This window comes from Rhodotorula paludigena, assembly GCF_050403205.1.
Source record: "Rhodotorula paludigena JCM10292 DNA, Rt_paludigena_JCM10292v1_ctg37, whole genome shotgun sequence".
Lineage (NCBI taxonomy): Eukaryota > Fungi > Basidiomycota > Microbotryomycetes > Sporidiobolales > Sporidiobolaceae > Rhodotorula > Rhodotorula paludigena.
Genome location: NW_027481421.1, coordinates 61,710 through 82,043, shown reverse-complemented (window position 1 = coordinate 82,043; position 20,334 = coordinate 61,710). Strand labels below are relative to the sequence as shown.

The 20,334-nt window shown below is 63.6% G+C and overlaps 9 protein-coding genes across 9 annotated transcripts; 4 read left to right on the top strand and 5 right to left on the bottom strand.

Annotated features, from left to right (window-relative positions):
* Window positions 1–135: 135 nt before the first annotated feature.
* JCM10292_000288 (Zn(II)2Cys6 transcription factor domain-containing protein) lies at window positions 136–2,546 on the top strand (the record flags this gene model as incomplete). Its single annotated transcript, XM_076650551.1, has 6 exons — window positions 136–263; window positions 327–345; window positions 451–559; window positions 621–989; window positions 1,618–2,137; window positions 2,201–2,546. 6 exons carry the CDS (start codon window positions 136–138, stop codon window positions 2,544–2,546), a joined length of 1,491 nt encoding a protein of 496 aa, XP_076503883.1.
* Window positions 2,547–2,874: 328 nt separating this feature from the next.
* Window positions 2,875–4,699, top strand: JCM10292_000287 (fasciclin domain-containing protein; the record flags this gene model as incomplete). Its single annotated transcript, XM_076650550.1, has 10 exons — window positions 2,875–2,987; window positions 3,054–3,118; window positions 3,250–3,284; window positions 3,346–3,514; window positions 3,584–3,701; window positions 3,770–3,799; window positions 3,862–4,068; window positions 4,124–4,303; window positions 4,369–4,440; window positions 4,507–4,699. The coding sequence occupies 10 exons, from the start codon at window positions 2,875–2,877 to the stop codon at window positions 4,697–4,699; spliced, it is 1,182 nt and encodes a 393-aa protein (XP_076503882.1).
* A 312-nt stretch (window positions 4,700–5,011) lies between these two features.
* Window positions 5,012–7,162, bottom strand: JCM10292_000286 (uncharacterized protein; the record flags this gene model as incomplete). Its single annotated transcript, XM_076650549.1, has 7 exons — window positions 5,012–5,184; window positions 5,248–5,404; window positions 5,470–5,598; window positions 5,719–5,832; window positions 5,909–6,198; window positions 6,261–6,968; window positions 7,126–7,162. 7 exons carry the CDS (start codon window positions 7,160–7,162, stop codon window positions 5,012–5,014), a joined length of 1,608 nt encoding a protein of 535 aa, XP_076503881.1.
* Window positions 7,163–7,541: 379 nt separating this feature from the next.
* On the top strand, window positions 7,542–10,323 carry NOP9 (RNA-binding RNA processing protein NOP9; the record flags this gene model as incomplete). Its single annotated transcript, XM_076650548.1, has 6 exons — window positions 7,542–7,595; window positions 7,654–8,193; window positions 8,247–9,257; window positions 9,316–9,399; window positions 9,459–9,571; window positions 9,633–10,323. 6 exons carry the CDS (start codon window positions 7,542–7,544, stop codon window positions 10,321–10,323), a joined length of 2,493 nt encoding a protein of 830 aa, XP_076503880.1.
* Window positions 10,324–10,603: 280 nt separating this feature from the next.
* Window positions 10,604–12,719, bottom strand: JCM10292_000284 (uncharacterized protein; the record flags this gene model as incomplete). Its single annotated transcript, XM_076650547.1, has 11 exons — window positions 10,604–10,733; window positions 10,799–10,860; window positions 10,917–11,140; window positions 11,196–11,258; window positions 11,316–11,468; window positions 11,536–11,570; window positions 11,633–11,771; window positions 11,830–11,965; window positions 12,024–12,122; window positions 12,181–12,434; window positions 12,494–12,719. The coding sequence occupies 11 exons, from the start codon at window positions 12,717–12,719 to the stop codon at window positions 10,604–10,606; spliced, it is 1,521 nt and encodes a 506-aa protein (XP_076503879.1).
* A 462-nt stretch (window positions 12,720–13,181) lies between these two features.
* JCM10292_000283 (uncharacterized protein) lies at window positions 13,182–13,933 on the top strand (the record flags this gene model as incomplete). The annotated part of the gene is made up of 3 exons (XM_076650546.1): window positions 13,182–13,585; window positions 13,653–13,749; window positions 13,823–13,933. The coding sequence occupies 3 exons, from the start codon at window positions 13,182–13,184 to the stop codon at window positions 13,931–13,933; spliced, it is 612 nt and encodes a 203-aa protein (XP_076503878.1).
* A 488-nt stretch (window positions 13,934–14,421) lies between these two features.
* Window positions 14,422–16,228, bottom strand: JCM10292_000282 (uncharacterized protein; the record flags this gene model as incomplete). The annotated part of the gene is made up of 5 exons (XM_076650545.1): window positions 14,422–14,717; window positions 14,783–15,251; window positions 15,318–15,478; window positions 15,537–15,587; window positions 15,784–16,228. 5 exons carry the CDS (start codon window positions 16,226–16,228, stop codon window positions 14,422–14,424), a joined length of 1,422 nt encoding a protein of 473 aa, XP_076503877.1.
* A 500-nt stretch (window positions 16,229–16,728) lies between these two features.
* Window positions 16,729–18,317, bottom strand: JCM10292_000281 (aldo/keto reductase family protein; the record flags this gene model as incomplete). Its single annotated transcript, XM_076650544.1, has 9 exons — window positions 16,729–16,871; window positions 16,960–17,167; window positions 17,257–17,325; window positions 17,419–17,596; window positions 17,675–17,772; window positions 17,857–17,951; window positions 18,018–18,025; window positions 18,095–18,160; window positions 18,253–18,317. The coding sequence occupies 9 exons, from the start codon at window positions 18,315–18,317 to the stop codon at window positions 16,729–16,731; spliced, it is 930 nt and encodes a 309-aa protein (XP_076503876.1).
* A 626-nt stretch (window positions 18,318–18,943) lies between these two features.
* MDM12 (ERMES complex subunit MDM12) lies at window positions 18,944–20,177 on the bottom strand (the record flags this gene model as incomplete). Its single annotated transcript, XM_076650543.1, has 2 exons — window positions 18,944–18,968; window positions 19,099–20,177. 2 exons carry the CDS (start codon window positions 20,175–20,177, stop codon window positions 18,944–18,946), a joined length of 1,104 nt encoding a protein of 367 aa, XP_076503875.1.
* Between the last annotated feature and the right edge of the window lie 157 nt (window positions 20,178–20,334).

Here is a 20,334-nt window from a genome sequence, read left to right as displayed (position 1 = left end):
GGCTCTGACCATTGCGTAGGCCACGTAGGCCACCTGCGCTACTCCGCGCGTGCCTGAAAACGGCTCAAGCGGATCCTCGCACTGCGAAGACTCGTCGTGTCGTCGGGGTTGCTCTTCGAGACCTGGCGGCCCCCCATGTCGTCCGCTCGAGCCGGCGCTACCAAGCCGAAGAAGCCGCCCGCATGCGACCGCTGCAAGGCGAAGCGCGTGCTCTGTCACCCGAGCCCGACCGGGTGTCCACGTTGTCTGGAGAAGGGCGAGGAGTGCGTCCCTCCTCCGTGCAAGCGCCGTCTGCGTTTCACGGCCTTGACCCCGATCTCTGTCAGGTGCACGACAACCCCGACTGTGCGCAAAGCTCCGCGCCCGAGAGCGCGAACCGCCGTCGTCAGCCCGCCTAGTCTGCCTCCGCTTTCCTCGACTCCGACACCTCTCTCGAGTGCCACGACGCAGTCAGATCCGGCCGGGCCGGCTGCGTATTCCTCCGCGTCTGAAGCCGCGATCGGCAGTCCTGCTGCCAGACTCGAAATTGACGACCGGCTGGCGAAAGACCTGTTCGACAGTCAGTTGTCGTTCTTTCCTTCCCTGCAGAGACACGAGCTGGACCATGTGCACACCTGCAGATGCTGGACTTCGCTTCACCCATCCATTCGTCCGGACTTGCGGCTTCCTGCAGGCATTTGAGGCAGCCGACGGGCATGTGAGCCGCTTACCCGCTCGCTTCGGCCCACTCGCTTTCGCGGCCTTCGCTTGTGGCGCCCTTCTCTCGCTTCATCCATCAATCATTGGCGACAACGATCAACGCCCCGCGTCCTTTGCCGAAGCCGAACGTCGCGGGCCCGACCTGCGTCACTACGGCAAGCAGCGGCGCAGTGCGTTTCTCGCGCTTCGGGACGAGGCCGTACGTCTCGCCAAAGCTGGAGACGTCCTGCTAGAGGCGACACCTCTCAATGCCGGAACATGCTCAGTGCTTGACTTCCTTCACGCTGTCGGTGCGTTATTTTCCGCTTCGCATATCGTCGGGCACAGACTGATGGCGGGCACAAAAGATCGAAACTCCGCTACAACCCGTCCATGGCTTCTTGCGTATAACTCGCACCTGCGCAGTCTGACAGCGCGGCGCATGACCGGCGAGGCTAGTGCGACGCAATGGGCAATGTTTCTTGTAAGTCACCCACCCAATCCTTCACGTCCGCGTGCTGCAGTGCTGATTCACAATGTATCCAGAGCGTTGACTACCTTGCTGGCATCGGTGATGGCAGTGCCGTGCTGTGCGCTGAAGTCCTAACCTTCTGCCTCACGCCAATTCATTCCCGCTCATCTTGTGCTCCGCGCAGCTCTCGAAATGGCCTCGATCCGCTGATCGGACAGCCGGAACTCGACGTGGAAGCAACCAAGTCATCTGAAGCAGCGGCTCTCACCGGAATTCGTGATCGTGCGCTTTCCAGACCCCTCCGGCTTTTCTCGGACGAGCATCTGACCACCGCGTAAAACAGATGCGATTCACTGCCTGCACGCAATGTGCAATTTCCAGGCGACCCTGCTGGATTGTACGCATCTCTCGCGACCCAACCAAGCACTCACTGCATGCTGATCGCACTCGGTTCCTTGGCCCAACAGCACGTGCTCAAAGTCTTGAGCTGGATGAGGCTGCCGTAATTGCGGCACTCGAGCAGATCGATATGCTCAGCGGTATATCGAAGGTCTTCGTCGAGCAATGCGACGCGAACTTGGGCTCGTCCTCGACTTCCACCCTCTTCCGCAAGGCAGCCTTCTCCAAGGTGCAGGCACTCAAGTCCATTCGCTTCTATGCGGCGATCGTATGGACTTCTTTAGTTCTACCGCTTTACGGCGAGTTGCGACGGAGAACGAGCAGCACCGCAGGCGATCCCGCCGCCACTCTGAGCGTCAACTCTCGCTTTGCGGCACGGCGGCTCGACTCGTACCTCGAGCAGATCCGCGAATACGGCTTCCTCGCGCTCGAGGCGGTCATTGCCACCATCGAGCGCACACCTCACATCATGTTCTGGATCCACCTTCAACCGCATCTACTGGTACAGTGGGCGCAGTTCCTCCTCGACCAATATTCCAGCGGCGTGACCTGCCGCACTGGTCCTGAGCTGATCACAATTGCGCAAACGTGCGTGCGCTTGACGATCATTGCGGAAGGAGAGCGCCGGCTTACTCCACGCTGTGCCCGCAGATTTTCGGCCACGCTCGTCAAGTTAGGCTGGAGCTACTCGACAAGCGATCTCGACGATATCATCTCGCGACTCGACAACCTTGCCGCCGCAGAGAGCCTCAATGCCGCCTTCTCGCTACCTTCCCTCGCCGACCCGCTCACCTTCCTCACGCTCCTCCCTGCCGACCCGGGCTCGTCCAGTTACGACCAAGACGTTGGTGCAGGAGCAGCAGGAGCATACGCTCCCATCGCCATGCCGGGATTGCCTGATCCCACCTTCTCGGCGGTGCCTCTCAACGCCTCGTCACAATACGTGACAGACGGCTCCGCAACCGCAACGCAGTCGTGGACATGGCCTGGGCTGTAGACTGTTGTCCAACGCTAGTTCAGTGCATCGCGCAACATGGTCTGAAAGGCGCGTCGAGAGGAGGAGGTCGATCGTTGCGACCTCGACCAGGAGCTGCCCTTGCGCAGAAGAGAAAGTGACGCTGTGCCCAGGGACCAGCAAGCCGCGTTGCAAGCAGCGCCCGGTGTCTTGCCCGGTGTCCTCGTGACGCATTCCAAGGAATCGGCCTTGATCCTCGATCTCCGGGAGAAAGCCAGAGCCTGCCTCGACCCGACGAGACAAGCGACGAAAGTCCGCAAATCATGCGTTCACCGCCTCTTGCGCTCTCTTCCTCCTCACCACCGCCGCCATGCTCGCCAAGTCCGCCGCTGCTCTCTTCGCTGCTGCTGCCGGTGTCGCTGCACAGGGCCAGAACGGCACTGCTGTTGCGGCAGGCCTCCTCCAGGCGCTCACGGACAACAAGTGGGGCTTCCGCTCGCCCGACTTTGCCGTGCATTCCCGTTGACGCTGATCGTCCACCGCTTGCAGCTTGACCACCCTGGCGTCCCTCGCCCAGCAGAATGTCGCTGCTTTGCTGCCCCTCCTGACTTCGGGTGCGTTCACTCCGATCCTCGACTCGCTTCTCGTTTGGAATCGGACGATCTCTTGGCGTCCGATTCTGCTTGCGCGGCCGAGATTGCGGAACACGAGCTGCGTGCTGACGAGCCACTTGGCTCCCCGACAGAGGGAAACAAGACCGTGTTCGCGCCCACCAACGAGGTGAGGCACTCCCTTCGATCGGAGGTTCAGCAGTGGTTGCTGACGCTTTTGGTCTCTGCAGGCTTTCAGCAGCCTCTCCGAGGATGCTTCGGGCAATCAGACGGCCGTGCTTGAGCTCCTCTCCTACCACATCTACTACGGCTCGTTCCCCTCGGGGGACGGCGACAACGAGACGATGATGCCGACGATCCTCCGTTCGACGCTCAACTCCAGCGATGTCGTCAACCTGCGTGCGTCCGGTTCTACGCTGCTGCGATGTCTAGCGAGGTTGCGTACTGACTCGTCGCTTCGGATAATAGCGGGTGGCGTCGGCCAGGTCGCTGTCTTGACCACCAACGGCAGCGACAGCAGCAACGTTACGGTTCTCGGAGCGACTGAGAACGTGACGTCTGTGGCCACGACCCAGTACCAGAACTTGTGAGCCTCGACGATACTTTGAGAACTCGCTGCGCGCACTTCTTGCTGACTCTCCACGACGCGTGCAGCTTGGTCCACGTCGTCCCGCAGCTCCTCACGTGCGGCTCCACATTCAATCTCTCCATTTCGACTTGTTGCTGATGACCGCTTTCCCGCGCAGCATCCCGGTTTCTCTGTCGGAGACCGCTCAAGCTGCCAACCTCTCGAGCCTCACGGGTGCTCTCCAGCAGTACGCGCCTGACACGATCGGCCAGCTCGAGAGCACCGCCGGTATCACCGTCTTTGCCCCCGTCAACTCGGCCTTCGCGGCGGCTCAGGAGGTCATCAGCTCGCTCAACGATACCGCCATCGCCAACGTCCTTCTCAAGTACGTCTTTTTCAAACTGAATCCGCAGTTCTTTCAACTTACCTGTCTCGTGCAGCCACGTTGTTACTGGCGAGGTCTTCTACTCGAGCGACCTCGAATTCGACCAGAGCGCTTCGGACAGCTCGGTCATCTCGGCAGGCGGGACTCCTCTCACCTTCTCCATGAACGACACGGGCGTTTTCGTCATGTCGGGTAATGCGAGCGCGCGTGTCACTCGCACCAACATTCCAATCAGGTGCGTTCCCTGATGGCCTGTTTCCGGATGAGCTTCGCCGACCGCTTTTGTCCAAACACCCACAGCAACGGTGTCGTGCACCTTATCGACGCGGTCCTCGCCAATGCGGCGTCTTCCCCCGACGCTGCCGAGTCTGCGTACGTCCCCACCCTTTTTCCGGTTCTCGCGTCCTCGTTTTTGACGTCGGCTCGACTCTCTCGCAGCGCTTCGTCCTACTCGTCCGTCGCGGCCACGCGCACCGAGCAGGCCACGGGCCCGGTCGGCACCGCTTCGGGCAGTGCCCCGTCGGCTACGGGCAACATGGGCGGTGGCGGCAACGGCGTCGGCAAGACCGCCTTCTCTGCCTCGTTGGCGGGTGGCATGCTTGCGGCCGTCGGCTTTGCTCTCGCTGCCTAAAGCGGGTCGACCACGATCCGCCCACGAGCTCGCACGTCCGCATACGCATCCATAAGCGCAGAAGGCGGCAAGGAGACCTCGCTCTACCTTCCGCTCTTACTCTCCTTTCCGCTTACCCTCAGCGCCACTTACACTCCTTTGCACCAAGTGCCTTGCGCCTGACACAAAGCTCTCTTTTCTCACCTGCCTCTGTGTCCTCGAAGTTTGCAATGGCCGTACCTTCGTCTCTACGTTCTCGATCGCGAAAAGCGAGCCTCGGACACGAGTCGTCTCGAAAAAATGATCATACTTACTTTGCATTCGCTTTCGCGTCTACACCGGCAGTCCTTCGCGCCGCATCACCTCCTCGCGGCTCTTGCGCCCCGCCTCGACGGCCGCGTCCCAGAAGGCGATCTCAAGCTCGGTCGCCCTGAGGAAGATCTTGGCGAGCTCTTCGAGCCGCCGCGGCGAGATGGGCGAGTCGAGAAGGGTTTGCTCGAGAAGCTCTACGTAAGGGAACGATCAGTCACGAGAGGAAGTGGAGGAGAAGACGGGGAAGCAGCGCGCACCGATGCCTTTTCGCACAGCGCCCTGGTACCAGTCGCCCCCGTACTCCTGGATCCAGCCCCAGTACGGGTTCTTGTCGCTCGAGTCGACCTCGACACCCGGGTTTGACGAGACCAGGCGAGCGCCGACGTGGCCGTAGCCGATCAGGCAGGGAGCCGTCTGCGCACGAGATTCGGCGAGAGGTCAGTGGCAAGCTCCCGCCTGACAAAGGACGACAGACGGACCACGACGCGTGCATCAAGCAGGTCACCGCGGGACGAGACGTCCAGGACGTAGCGCGTGTAGGCGATGTTGGTGATGCTTTCGGGCACGGCCTGGAGCTGCTCGCGGCTGATACCGTAGGTCTCGCAATACTGCGCGCAAGTTGTAGCTCAGTGAATGTTCCTGCACGCACAGCGAATGCACTGATACTGTCCCGGCTCGGCCAGGAGTACCGCGCGGGAGGAGTTCTCTGGGCAACAGCGTGGACGCACCTTGACGTGCATCTCCGTCTCCTTGATCACGTCGTTGACAATCTCGATCGATCCCGCCATGAGCTTCATGTCCTCCGTCTTGTACGCCGCGAGCGAGTTTGACCGGCCGTATTGCTGTGGGCAGGGAAACGAGGTCAGCTCCGGGCTTCTCGAGAAGGCGCGAGAACGGAGAGATAAGGGCGCTTCGCACCTTGAGGAAGTGATAGTCCTGCTGAATGAAATGTAGGAATGATTCGAGCGAGGCGGTTCCCGCCGCCAGGCTGTTCGGGAACGGGTGCTGCACATAGCGCGTCCAGGCGTCGCCGCAGTGCGCAATGAGGTAGTCGGTGAATGGGGTTGGCGAATGAGGGTTCGGTAGAGGGAGCGTGCGACGAGTGAGAGGGTGGAAGTGGTTCACAGGGCCGGCGCCGCGGCCGACAGGATAGGACGAGGCGATGGCGGATGCGACGTAGTTGCCGGCGGAAAGGACTGCTTCGGGGACTGCGATCCGCTATCGTTAGAACAGCCAGCGAATGTCGAAGTACGGACTGAACACTGCGCACCTGTCTCTCCGCGTGCCAGCTCAGCTGCTACGGCTGCTGCCAGGGTGCAGCCTGTCCCGTGCGTGTTGAGCACGTCGAGGAACGGCCGCTCTTCGGTCGTCGCCTTCTGCTCGACCGAGTCCCACAGCAAGTCCACGACGACCTTCGTGCCGTCCTCGCCTTTCGGAAGGGGCATGTGCCCGCCCTTGAGGTGGACCCACCGCACGCCCTTGCTGCCCAACTCGGCGGCGCATCGCTGCATGTCCTCGATGCTCTTGATGCTCCCCTTCTGCCAACCAACGAGGAACTCGGCTTCGGGGATGTTGGGCGTGAGCACGAGCGCGAAGGGGAGGAGCAACGTGCGGAGCGTGTCGACCGCTTCGAGCGGGAGGAGCGAGTGTCCGCTCGTCGAGACGCACACGGGGTCAACGACGACCTTTGCGCGCTCGCGCCCACCCTCGGCAGCCTTGCCGAAGCGCTTCTCGAGCGTGCGCACGACGGCGCGGATCGTCTCCTCGCCGAAGAGCATACCCGTCTTGATGGCGTCGGCGCCGATATCGTCGAGGACTGCCTCGATCTGGTGCGCGACCATGCCGGGTGAGATGCCCTCGACGCCATGCACGCCAAGCGTATTCTGGGCAGTGACGGCCGTGAGGGCGCTGGTCCCGAAGCAGTCGAACGCGGCGAATGTCTTGAGATCCGCTTGGATCCCCGCGCCACCTCCGCTGTCTGTTGCAGTCGGTTGTGCAAGGGGTCCGAAGGCGTCACGAGGCGTATCGAGGGAAGTGGATGGGTCGAGTGCCGTGATCAAGTCGAGCGAAGGTGAGGGGGAGCGAACGAGTGAGCAACAGCACGTGAGACCCGCAGACTTGGCCAGCAGGCGTACCTGAGCCTGCAATCGTGAGCACAGTCGGCGGTCCCATCCTGGACGCTGAAGGAGAGCAAGGAGACGGTGCGAGACCGGAAACGCGGATCTTGCGGGCGGGGGAAGGGACGATCGCGCGAGAAAAGCGGGCAGGGTGCAGGTTGCCATGAAGCTCTCGTATTTGTGTAGTAGAGAGGGTCTAGCGCAGCTCGAGCTGCTGACCTCGAAGCCCGCCACCGCGGAGATAGTCGGAGTTGAACTTGGCGGGGAGCGATGAGGTCGAGCTCGAGGCAAGTTTGTCTCCCGCGTACTCGCTGCTCCGCTCAGAGTGCTGTGCAGAGATACCAGCGAGCGCATTCAGCTACAGCTACAGCCCTAACACCAGCGCGCTTTCGCCGTCCTCGCTCCCTTGAGCTCGCCGTCGGTTCAGCTTCATCATGCCGCGCCCTCGCCAGCGCAAGTCGACCACCAACAGGAAGGAGGAGAAGCGTGTACGTTCGACTGGCTCGCACGGACGTGATCCCAGGGTTGACCTGGACATATGTGCAGCTCAAGCGCGAGCAGGAGGAGAAGGAGGCCGCCGCCCAGCTCGAGCGTGAGAAGCGGGCGCGCGAGCGCAAGACCCGGATGGAGTGGGACGCTCTCCCGACAGCATCGGGCTCGGGAGCGGGCGGGCGAGGCGGCATCCCAGACCCGGACGCCCTCCCCGAGCCGGACCCCGACACCAAGGCCTACTTCAAGCGCGTCTCGGAGCAGATCGACGAGATGACCGCCCTCCGCCAGGGCAAGCGCGAGACGCAATGGATCGTCAACGACGACGGCGAGGAGGTCGAAGAGGAGCTCGAGGACGAGCGTCCGCTCCTGCTGCGATCTGCACTCGAATCGCTCTCGGGCCACGAGGTTGCGCTCGCCGGCGACCACGAGACGAGCGTCGTCCTCGAGCAGATGCTCTACGCGATGGACGACTTTGCCAAGCGCGTTCTCCTCGACCGCTTCACCGGCCAGTTCGAGCGCCTCGTCAAGCACCGCCACGCGAGCCATGTCCTTCAGACCCTCTTTGAACTCGCGGGCGAGACGGTCGACCGCGAGGTGCGTTACCCTTTGCCGTCCTTTCGCAGCACATGCTAACGCTATTCTCGCAGACTCGCGGAAACGTCGCTCCTGCCCCTTCGTCCGCAGGCGACGCAGCGTCCGACCTTCCCACCATGACCGCCCTCCTTGTCTCTGTCCTGGCAGAGCTCTTGCCGACTCTCTCCGCCCTCATCTACGACCCCTTCGCCTCGCACTGCGTCCGCATCCTCCTCCTCGTCTTCTCTGGCGTTGCTTCTTCTTCGGCCGACCCCAAGTCGCGCAGCAAGAAGTCGGCTCAGTTCCGCAAGGGCCAGACCGCCTCGCTTGGCAAGAACTGGCTCTCGGACGATGTCTCGTTCACGAAGGACGCCAAGGGCAAGGGCAAGGCGGGCTCGTCTTCGTCCGCCGCTTCGCAGCGGTTTGCGACCCCCTCCGAATTCGCCGATGCGCTCAAGGCGCTCTACGCCGCGCTCGACGAGCTCGACACCTCGGGCGTCGACCACGCGGGTCACGCACTCCCGACTGCCGTCGTCGCCGGCGAAGGCGTCCGTCGCGCCGCGCTGCACGAGGTCGCCGGCCCCGTCATGCGCATCCTCGTCGAGCTCGAGGCGTTGCAGCCCGGTGGGTGGGCACCGGGCGGCTGGGCAGACCGCGTGCTTTGCGGGCTCGTGAGCCAAGTCGCAGAGGCGAACGGATCACCGGTCGCGCCGGTGCCGGGCGCGTTGAACGCGAATGACGAACTCCGCGAGGAGTACCTCGCGGGCCTCCTGCGCCACCCGGCGAGCTCGCCTACGTTCGAGATGCTGCTCAAGCTCGCGCCCAAGCCCGTGTTTGACGCTCTGTGGGCCGCCTTCTTCGTCGGCAAGGCGCACCGCCTCGCCGCCAACGCCGTCGCCAACTTTGTCGTCGCCGTCGGCGTCGCGCGGCTTGATGCGGTGCAGCTGGCAGATTTCGTCAAGGAGCTTCAGGCGATTGCCCAGGAGCGCAGGGGCGAGTGGATCGACAACTACCGCACGGGCGTGCTCAGGGCGTTGATGGAGAGTGCGACGAGGCTCGGAGCGTGTGAGGGCGAGGTCTCTCGGGTGAGCTCTCTTCTGCCTCTCTGTCCGCCTGTCGAAAACTGACAATGGTCGATCGCAGCTCCTGCTCGACACATTCGGTTTGGAGACGGACGAGGAGCGCAAGCTCGTCGTGCCATGTGTGCTCACGCTCAACCGCTACATCGTGCGTCTCTTGACATTTTTGTGCGTACTATTGCTGAGAAGACATTTCTTTTCCTGCAGCACTGGAAGAAGCTCGCAAGCGGCGCGACGCCCGACCCGACGACGCAAGGCTCGGTTCTGCTGCAGACGTGGCTTCGCATGCACGCGCCGCACAATCAGGTCGTTCTTGATTCGTATGTCGCGGTTGCTCTGCATGCGCGACGTTTCGGAATTGACCCATCGCTGGTCCTGCAGTGTGACCGCCCTCCCCTTCGACTCGCTCCTCGCCCTCTCCCGCTCCGCCACCTCGTCGCACATCCTCGACACCCTTCTAACCTCTCCGACTGTGCCCCCTCGCGCTCTTCGCGCCTTCATCATGTCGCTTCTTGGCCACTACCACACACTCGCGGACGACCGCATCGGCTCGCGCGTCGCCGAGCGCTGCTTCGCGAGTGCCGACGTCTACCTCAAGGACAAGATGGCGCAGTCCCTGTTCGAGCAGCAGAACGACCTCCAGCGCTCGGCCTACGCGCACTTCTTCGCGCGCAAGCTTGAGCTGCCCCTCTGGGGCCGCCGGCGCGACGAGTGGAAGGCCAAGATGGCGCGCTTGACCCAGGAGGAGAAGGAGCGCGCGCGCGCCGAACAGCAGGGCAACGACGCGCCAGCTCAGGCGGCGCAGGCTGCCGCGCCTGCCACAGCCGCAGCCGCAGAGGCGCCGCAGCGCAAGAAGAAACGCGAGCGCAAGGCCGACGAGGTCGACGAGATCTTTGCCTCTGCGGCGTCGGGCACGACGGCCCCAACGACTGCCAGCAAGGCCAAGAAGGCGCGCACGGAGGACGAGGAGGCCGAGCGCGCTGCGAAGAAGGCGCGCAAGGCGGAGAAGCGCGCGCGCGAGCAGCAGCAGGGGATGGACGACGTACTGGCTGCGATCAAGGCGAGTGTCTGAGTGACACGCGTATCCGCTCGGGCGATCTTAAGACCTCGGGTGCGTAATTGCAATGAAGCCTTGCCGCGCCGCTTGTTCAAGTCTGGCGGCGATCTGCCCACCTTACCTTAGCGTATCATCTGAGAGATCCATGACTCGACTCTCGCACATATGCTGCTGCCCATCGCCGATGCGACGTACAAGCTGAGACTTCATTCGATTGCTGTTCGCTACAAGAGCATTCGGCCGTGCTCCTGGACCTGTCGCAGGCCACCCTGACTCTTTGGTCGCGCACGACGATTTACTTCTTCTCCCCCTCCTCACGGTCGATGAGCGCCTCCTTGCCGACTATGCCAATGTGACCTTCCCATCCCTGCGCCTCGAGGTAGGCGGCAAACCTCGCGTCCTCCTCGGCGAGGTCTCCGCCGAGACTGCAAGGACAGGCTAGTCAGTATGCGAGCCAAGCGCAGGCGAGAAGGGCAAAGAGCAAATGTACTCGTTCCGGATAAAGAAGAAAGACACGATCAATCCGACGATGCCGCAGATTGCGGCAATGATCTGAAGAGCGAGACCAGGTCAGGGCCGCATGTGCCGTCAAAGACAACTCAACTCACGAAAGTCCAGCGCTGGCCAAGGTTGTTTTTGATCGGCGTGAACGTCTGCGTCCCGACGACGGCTCCAACCTTGCCGATACAAGCCGAGAAGCCGTACAGCGTGCCGCGCACGGCTGTCGCGTACGACTCGGCGGAGACGAGTCCGAGCGAGTTACCGGGACCGAGGTTTCCGAACGATTGCATGAGGCCGTAGAGGACCACAAAAGCGGGAACGACATTGATCACTTGAGCCCTTTTGGTCAGCGGTCGCTCATGGAGGGAAAATGCGACACCACGCACACTTGTCGTATGCACAGCCCACGATGAGTCCGATAACAAGATAGCCAGCGAAGCCGCAGCACACTGCAGGAAGGGGACAGGTGAGAGACGCCTCGACGGACGAGTGAGCACTGCACGCACTCAGGTTCCGCCGTCCGATACGGTTCACAATCGCCGCGCCAACGAAGCAGCCGGGCAGCGCAAGCGCGCCGAGGAGGAGTTGCCACTCCGCCGTCTTGCGCACGAGCTCCTTGCCCTCAGCCTTGACGAGGTGCGCGATAATCGTACCCGAGACTGCGGTTTATAGGAGGACCTGCTGTCAGCAAGCGCGTCGAGGTGAGCGACCCGGTGGTTCACGTACAAACGCCGTTCGGGAAGGTCACGAAGTCGTAGAGGCTGCGGTGATGGTGCGTCAGTCTGAGCATCACTTTGAGAAGGTTGAAATCTGATGGACGCACAACCACGCCACAGCCGTGCCAATGAGGCTTTTCCAGTAGTACTTGATCGTGAAAAGCGGAGGGACACCCTTCTGGATAGCGCCCTTGCGGTAGAGCTTCGAGCTGACCATGCGCATGCGGAAGATGAAGACGAGAAGGGCTGCAACGCCGGTCACGGTCAGGTCGGTTGAAAGCGAGGCGGATGGGATAGCACGCACGTGGGACGATGGAGATGCCAAACACCGTGCGCCACACGGTGCTGAGGTTCGCGTCGAGTCCGCCGGCCGCTTCGAACACGATGAGGTACAGCGAGCAGGCAAAGATCCCGCCGAAGGACAAGACGAAGTTCGTGACCTGCAAAGAGGACAAGCTCAGCTAGTCATTCACCTAAGACGAGAGAAGCAGAACGCACCATGATGAAGACAGGGCCTCGCGACTTGAGCATCTTCTCGTTGGCCGCTTCCGCAGCTGAAGTGCTCGAACTGGGATATTCGCCGCCGACGCCGATGCCCTATCGCGCGCCAGTTGGTCAGAAACGATGAGAGACATTCACAAGCCGTTTGGCGCACAGTGAGGCCGCGACCGATGGTGAAGCACCAGATGAAGCCGGTGAACGACCCATGCGCGCCGTGAGAAGCGGTGACCAGGATGATGCCGGCGACGATGGCGAATGTCGAGATCACGATGCCGGCCTTGCGACCGAAGACGTCGCACACGATACCGACGCCGAACTGACCGAGGATCGTACCGACCGTGAGCGAGTTGGAGAGCTGAGTTGAGTAGGCGCTCGTGTACGCTTTGCCGTACAGCTGACCGAAGATGACTTCGAGTGTCACAGGTCAGTCGAGATCCTCAGGACGCGAGGGCGTAGGGATGCCATACCATTGGTGAGCGTCATGATGTTGTTTTGCAGGCCATCGCTGATGAGAGCAACGCCAGCGCAGGTGACGGTGAACAAGCTGGAGAACCGGTCCTTCTTGAGCAGGCGTTCAAGCTCTCGCTGCTCCACCGGGGCAAGATTGGCAGGCTGTGAGTGCGCCGGTTGCTCCAGCTCGTCGAGCTTCTTGCTCGAATCAATCGACGCCGAGTCGCGGGGGAAGTCGCTCATGTCGGCGGGAGGCTGAGAAGCAAGCAGAAACAGGAGGGAGAGAGCAAAGAGTCTTGAAGGCTAGCAGCACCGCGTCCACGCGGTGACTGGCTCTACTCTTGCGAAGAGCGCACGTTGAGGAGGCTCACGAAGTCCTCGAGGCGGAGGAGGGGGACCAGTGATTGAGGCAAGGGCCTATTCTAGGATACCGGCACGCCCTTTCTGTCGCGCCAAACGAAGCACTGTTGAAGCGGCACCCAATCTTAGCCTTTCCAGAGCCCGAAAGAAGCGGAGCGGCGAAAGAACGTGCGGCAGGACCGGAGTTGCACAAGGGGTGCTGCGAAGTAGCGACGAGCGCAGGCATCATAAGTAGAACGTGTCAAACGCCGTCCGCACGCATGTCGTCGTGGCACGTGCGAATGAAGTGAGCTGAACGAGGGCAACCTGCGACTCGGGGAAGTTGGACGAGGTCGTGTCGCCGCGATGGACCAGAACGACCTCGAAGCGCTCCTTGCGACGCTCAGGCAGGCTCAAGAGGGCAGTACGCCTGCACCAGACCCGCCCGTTGCGGTTGCGCCGCCCACAGCTTCTCATCAGCCGGCACCTTCGCAAGGCGAGCTCGACTCGCTCCTGTCGACGTTGACGGCCCTGCCGAGCGGCCCATCGCACGTGCAGCCTGCTCAGCACGCTCCGCCGCCCCCAACTCGCGCAAAGGACCACTCGGCGCTCTCGTTCCCCGAGGCCTTGCCCATCCTCAACTCGCTCGCAATGGACCCACACTTTCTGGAGGCTGTGGAGGGGGTCTGGGACGAGCAGAAGACGTGGGAGCTGCGCATGAAGGACGAGCGGAACCGCTTGGAGCAAGAGCTGGGCCGGTCGGGGGCCAAGTGGGTCTCAATTCGCTTCCTTCCGCTCGTGCCGAGTTGCGCCAGGCTGACCGTTGACTCGATGCAGCCCCGTCGTGCGCTCGCAGAAGCTCCGCGAGTGGGACCGCGGCGCCGTGCGCAAATGGCAAGCGCTGCAGACTAGTCAGCAGGGGCAGCTCCAGTCGGTACCTGCACTCTGCAGCCTGGCCGCAATGATTGCGGTGCACTCTGCTGACACGTACGCCTCACGCGGAACAGCTCGGCGTGCCGACATTCCAGAAGACGACCGATCCGACCCTCCTCAAGCGGCAAGAACGCGTGCTCGCCATCCTCGTCGGCTTTCTCGAGGACCGCGGCGACGGCGCTTGAGCTCGCAGATGGTGGTCCACCCACCGCATTCAGTCAATACGTGCGCTCTCGCTCCATTCAGGCTTGCAGAGCGCGCATTCTGAACCTTTCCGGTCTAGACAGGAACGCCTCGAGCTCGCTTCACCTCACCTCGTACGAGCGCAATACGCCGCACACTCGTCCAGGCCCACACGCCTCGACCTGCTTATACAGTCGATGCCCTGCCGACACCGCGCGCGGGACCGGTCCGTTGCACGCCTCGCCCGCTTCGGATGGCGCCTGTCTTCTCGTCAAGCCCGCAGACAACATGCAGGATGAATCGCAATGCAGGGATACCGCGCAAAAGTGCTAGACCAACTATGCGAGTGCAAGGAATAGAGGATCCTCGGAAGGAACAGTGTCTGCGGAGAAAGAGGAGAAGGGGCTACAACAGGTGTCAGGCGCGGGCGGACCGCGTCGCAAAAGGGTGCACAACGAAAGGACAAAAGGGTATGGCCAGGCGCGCGAATCTAGTACCGCATGCTGGGGCTCGTCGCGCCGTGCGCGTGCGAAGAGTAGTGCCCGTACGGCTGTTGCTGGCCGTGCAGTTCCTCCTGCGACATCGGGACCTGGTACTCTCCCGCCGTGCCGTCATACAGGCTGTTGCGCGCGCCTGCTGCTGCCGCTGCTGCGTACGGGTCGGCCGAGTGTGCGGGCGCGGTCGCGTACGAGGGCGGGTAGACGGACGAGAGCGGGAGAGACGGATCGGATGACGAGGGCGCGAGATGTGGCGAGGGGATCGGGGCGGCGCCGAGGTAGGGATCGTCTGCCATTGAGGTGGGCCGTCGTTAACAGAGATGACAGAGTGAAGAGGAGAAGGCGAGAACATACAGTAGCTCGTCCTCCCTCCCGCCGCGGGACTAGGCAGCCTCTGCTGCGCCTGCCCATGCGCGTACGCCAACTCGTACGGACTCGCGCCCTGCCCCTGTCCCTCGAAGAACCCGACCTCGCTCTGATTGTTCCCGAACGCGTACGCCCCGCCCGGTGCGCCGGCCCCGCCGCCCCCTAGCCGCGAGCTCGCCTCGACGGGCCACTCGCCCGCGCCCGCCGCGCCACCCTTACGGTCGAGTTCGTCGTCGTCGTCGTCGTCAAAGTCGCCGTCCTTCTCCATCGCGATCCCGGCGCCGCCGGTGCGACGCGTGCCCTGCGGGTTGAGGGTCGACAGGCCCGTCGAGACGGTCTGCCCGTCGGGCTGGAGCTCGGGCCAGCGGATCTCGTCGTGGTCGTTGTCGAGATTGGCAAAGCGCCGCTGCGTCAAACGCCAGACGACGAGGACGATGCCGACGATGAGGGCGACACCCTGCACGTTGGGCGGCGAGGCGGGTCAGTCACGGCAGCGAGAGGGTAAGTTTGTGAGCGGACGCACGCCGACGACACCACCGATGATGCCCCAGGTCTTGCCGCTCGGCCCGCCGCCTCCTCCGCCACTGCTGGCCGCAACCGCACTCGCCGACTCCTGCAGCATGGTCGATTGCGAGCCATCCTCGTTCGTCACGACCGACGTGATGGTGACGACAATCTGCGAAGCTGTGTGACGCGTGCAAAGTCAGTGATTTGGCATACCAAGGTGAGAGAGGAGACGAACTGGATGAGGGAGTCGTTGTAGTGGACGATGAGGTTGTACTCGTCCGAGTCGCTGCGAGCAGGTTTCGCGCAAGGTCAGTCTGACGCAGAGCGATTGTACGATAGGCGATCCGGGCCGCAGCGCGTCTGGCATCCCAGCAGCTCGAATGCACCGCTCAGTCCGCGCCGGGCTAGAGTCCGCCTCGTCTCGTCCCGGCGGACAGCGCCAGCCGCACCGAGCCCCCGTCACACAGGCAAGACAGACTCACGTCGCGTTGTCGAGCTCTCGGTCGACTCGGTCGAGCTGCTCGTCAGCGTCGTCGAGCTACTCTGCGCCAGCGCCGGGTCCGTCGCGCTCGTCTCGCTCGTCTCGCCCGTCGAGCTCCCCACCGCCGCCGCCGGGTCCGACGCACTCAGCGCCGCCGAGTCCGTAGCCGACGCGGCGGTGCTCGACGCGGCGCCCGAGGCCGAGGTGTCGTCGTCCGAGCAGGTGCCGAACAGGCCGCAGAGGAACTGGCGCTCTTCGAGGTGCCGCGCGCGCTCTGCGGGCGCGACAGCTGCCCGCCGCTGGCGCGCCAGACGGGCGGGGACGGGCGCTGGTGGTGCGGGCGTGGGCGCGGGAGCGAGGTCGTGGGTCGCGGCAGAGGCAGAGGCAGGGAGGGCGACAAGGGCGAGTGCGACGAGCGCGGGGAGGGTGGTCGGGCGGTGCCGCATGGCTGCTGGTGCTCAGTGTGGAGTCGCTGCTCAGAATGCAGCGTACGGGAGGCCGAGGCTGGGAGCGAGAGGGTCGTTGAACGAGGCGGCGGTTGCGCTAAGCTGCGGCGAGCGGGCGGACGAGCGCGAGCGTGCACGGTCCTCGAGTGTGTGTCCTGTTCAGGCTGGACGCTTTATCTATGTGCCAACAGAGCAACTCGCGCAGCAGCGGGCGAGGCGAGGGTGCGCTCGGCAAACGTTCGCGTCGAGCGCGCCCTGTCCCGCAGCGACGCGTCCGGGGCGCAGCGAGGTCGACGTCCGGCGGCCACCTCGCACCTGCGAGCCTCCTCGCCTGTCCTGAATGACAGCCACACGCAAAGACACGTCTAGGTCGAGTCTGGCGCGAACTACCGCTTCTCGCCGTCGTCCTCGCTCGCGCACCTCGGCAACTTGAGAAGGTCCTTGTTTTTTTGCACAACCTCTGATCTCGCCCGTCTCCCTCTACACGCTGCATCCGCCGTCTAGAGCTTGGCCGCAATCCCATCCTCGTCCTTCCACAGGTCGGGCACACCCCAGTCCTTGCTCGGGTCGACCGTGCGCCGCGTGCCAAACTCGGCCGCGCGCTGCTCGAGGCGCGTCACTTCGTCCGTCGTCAGCTCGACCTCTGTGCGAAGGTGGGCGGTTTGAGGAACCGTCAGCGCGTCCCAAAAGAGAGGCAAGGCAAGCGGGCGTTGGGCAGCCACCGAGCGCACCTTCAAAGTTGCTCTTGATCCGCTCGGGCGTGACCGACTTGGGCAAGCACACGACGCCGCGCGCCGTCTGCCACGAGATGAGCACCTGCGCGGGCGTCGCGCCGTGCGCGGACGCAATCTCGTTCACGACCGGGTCGTCGAGCTGCGGCGCGCCCGTCGAGCCGAGCGGCGAGTAGGCTTCGACGACGATGTTGTGCGCTTGCATCCACTGCGGGGCAGCGATGTCAGTGAGCACTGTGCACCATCGCAACGCACAGGAGCTTGAGAGCGAAGGCAAATGCGAGACCGAAGACGCACCCTGACGAGCTCGAGTTGCGCGCAGTGCAGGTTCAGCTCGATCTGGTTCACCGCCGGCTTGATTTTGGCCTGTGTGCAAGCTCACGACAAATAATCAATGGCTGCGCCAGGCAGAGCAGGAGCCGACCGCGTCAAGCGGAGAATAATTGAGGCTGCGCGCACCTTCTCGAGCAGCTTCTTGGTCTTTAGCACGGTAAAGTTGCTGATCCCAATGTTCTTGACCATGCCGCCGTCGACGAGCTTCTCCATCGCGGCCCACGTCGGCGTCACGTCGTTCGTCAGGTCCCAGTCGATCCGGTTCTTGCCGTCGCTCGTCTGGCCGTCAAACGCGACCGGCCAGCTGTACGTCGACCGGCATAGACGATCAGCAACTTGTGCACGAGAGCGCCAGAGCCGCAGACTTTACGTGGGGACGCACTGCATGAGGTACAGGTCGAGGTAGCCGACATCGAGGTTCCCGAGCGTCTCCTCGAGCGCAGACTGCACCTTCTCCGGCTTGTGAAACGAGTTCCAGAGCTGTAGCAGCCGCCCCCCTGCGTTTAGCACTCTCTCGCGCTGCACGGGAAGCAAGTGCACTGGAAGGAACGGAAGGCGGCGCACCTTGCTCGTGATGAAGAGGTCGTCGCGCTGGATTCCCGAGTCCTTGATCCCCTGCCCGACCTCGTGCTCGTTCTTGTACGCCCACGCGCAGTCTACTCACCGCAGCTCGAGAACCGTCAGCTTTGTCCCGCGTCGGAGGCAAGCGAGAGAGGGTACGGCACCGATGTGGCTGCGAGTCGGCAGCAGGATGTGATCAGCGAGGAGCGGCAAGCGCAACGGCAGCGCAGCAAGCACGCACCGGTACCCCGCCTCGATAGCCACCCGCACCGCATTCCGCACCTCGCCCGGCTTGGACTTCCACGTGCTGCTCGCGCCGTCGTCGGGTCGCGATGTGGGGAAGGCGAGACGTCAGCCTCATCAGTTTTGTAGAGAGCGAGCAGAGCGGGCGGGGCGCACCCGAGTCCGACGGCGGGGATTTTGAGGCCCTTGACGAGTTGGTACGAGCGCGTGAAGGTGGGCATTTGTGAGTAAGGCGAAGGAGGGAGAAGAGCGAGAGGACGACGAGGGGGAGGAGATCGAGATCGCGAGCACAGGGCCCGGATTCCGCTTGTTTCGCTTGCAGACACTTGCAGAGAGCTTGAGCCGCTACGGACCGCAGTTCAGGGCTTTTGAGCGGCGAGCGCTCCTGAAACGCCCGCCTTGCTTCTACGCGGAAGCAGCCACTTGGTACGGGGACCACACGCAACTCGCGCCACAAACGGAGGCAAGGAGTAATTTATCCGCAGCACGTCTGATCAGCAGACACTGCCGATCCTCGCCGCACTCGAGGAGGGCCTCCGTCCCGCTGAGCACCTCGTATAGCTCGAGAATCCTCCTCCCGCGTCTCGTCTCGCCAAAGTTTGTACCCGGACCTGCGGTGGTGTGGTGGAAAAAGAAGGAAAGAGAGAAGCAGCCGGAGCAGGCTTTGGCGGGCAGCTGGCGGGCAGTGCAAACAAACGCAGTGACCCCCTTGGGTTCTGTCTTCCATGAAGGCCTGGTTCCGATGATGTCAAATGGACGTGCAGGATGCGATGCGACAAGAGTACAAGCAACAGAGCGGGGACGATGGCGTGAATGTACAGGCGGACGGCGGCCGGTCGTCCGCGCGTTAGAACATGATGGTCTGGAAGTTACTGCGGGAGGAGGAATAGCCAGCCGGGCGGCGGTATGAGTCAGCGCACAGTGTCGAGGAACGAGCAGATGCGCAACCGAGCGAAGAGAACATCTCGAGATGGCGAGAAAGAAAGAAAGACATTGACGTACGGGAACACCAACTCGTTCTCGAGCGTCCTCCGCGCGACGTCGAGCACGAACTTTTCGACCTTGCCGACGTTGCGCAGGACGTGCTTGTCGGCCTGCCCGACCTCGCTCTCGACGTGCGCCGCGCGCAGCAGCCGCGCGCCGGGCGACTCGCGCTTGCCCACCGCCGTCGGGCGGCTGGCGCCGGGAGCACGAGTCACCGCTGCATCGGCGCCGGAGGAGGTAGGCTCGTCGTCGTCGCAGAGGAGCGAGAGGTGGACGCGGCGCGACCCGCCCTCGAACGCGACGACGAGGGTGCCCTCGAGCGCGAGGCCCGTGAGCGTCAGCGCGAGCGGGAGGCGCATAAAGGCGGGCGAGGGATAGTTGATCAGGAGGGCGGTCGAGAGGCCGAGGGTGAGGTTGCCCGCGTACGAGATGCGCACGTGCAGCTGGAACGAGGGCGAGGGAGCAGAGGACTGGGTGGGGGCGGGATGCGCGCCGGGGGGAGGGAGGGACGAGAGCGAGGGGGTCGGGGAGCGCGGGGCGTACGAGTGCGGGTGCGTGTGTTGCGAGTGCGAGCGCGAGTGCGTGTCGACCCCGTGTGCAGCGGCTGCCAATCCCCCTGGATGCGGCGAGTGCGAGCGCGAGCGGGAGCGGGTGCGCGCGCCCGAGTGCGGGTACGGTGCGGGTGGATGGCCGGCGTGGAAGGCTGCGCCGGGGAAGGCGACGGGCGGCTGGCGGTGGTGGTGGTGGTGGAGGAGGCCCGGGGAGAAGAGGCCGGCGCCGGTGCCTGCGGCGAGGGGTGCGGCGGCGAGGCTGCTTGCGGGCGAGGCAGGGACGGTGTGAATGGGGAGAGTCGGGGTTGGGGCGGGGGCCGGGTCGCCGTCGTCGAGGTCGGGGTCGGGTACGAGAAAGTGGTGGTCGATGTCGCGGATGTCGGCGAGGAGGAGGTCGGGGTGGGTGTCGCCAAAGGAGAAGGCGGTGACGGTGAGGGGCCCGAGAAAGTCTGGGCGGGGTGCGGAGTCAAAGGCGGTTGCGAGGAAGCGGGTGCAGGCGAGGGTGAGCTGGGCGTCGAGTGCGCTCCAGTCGAGGTCGATCGACATGCGGGCGGGGTGGTGTAGTCTGCGTTGAGCCTGTCTGGGTCAGTGCAGGGCCCTCGACGGGTGCGGAGTGAGGGTCGCTGGCGGGGATGCATGATGAGAGTGAGTTGCACACCTCGGGGCAGTCGAGCGAGCAGGGGAGGGATCGAGCTAGCGGGTG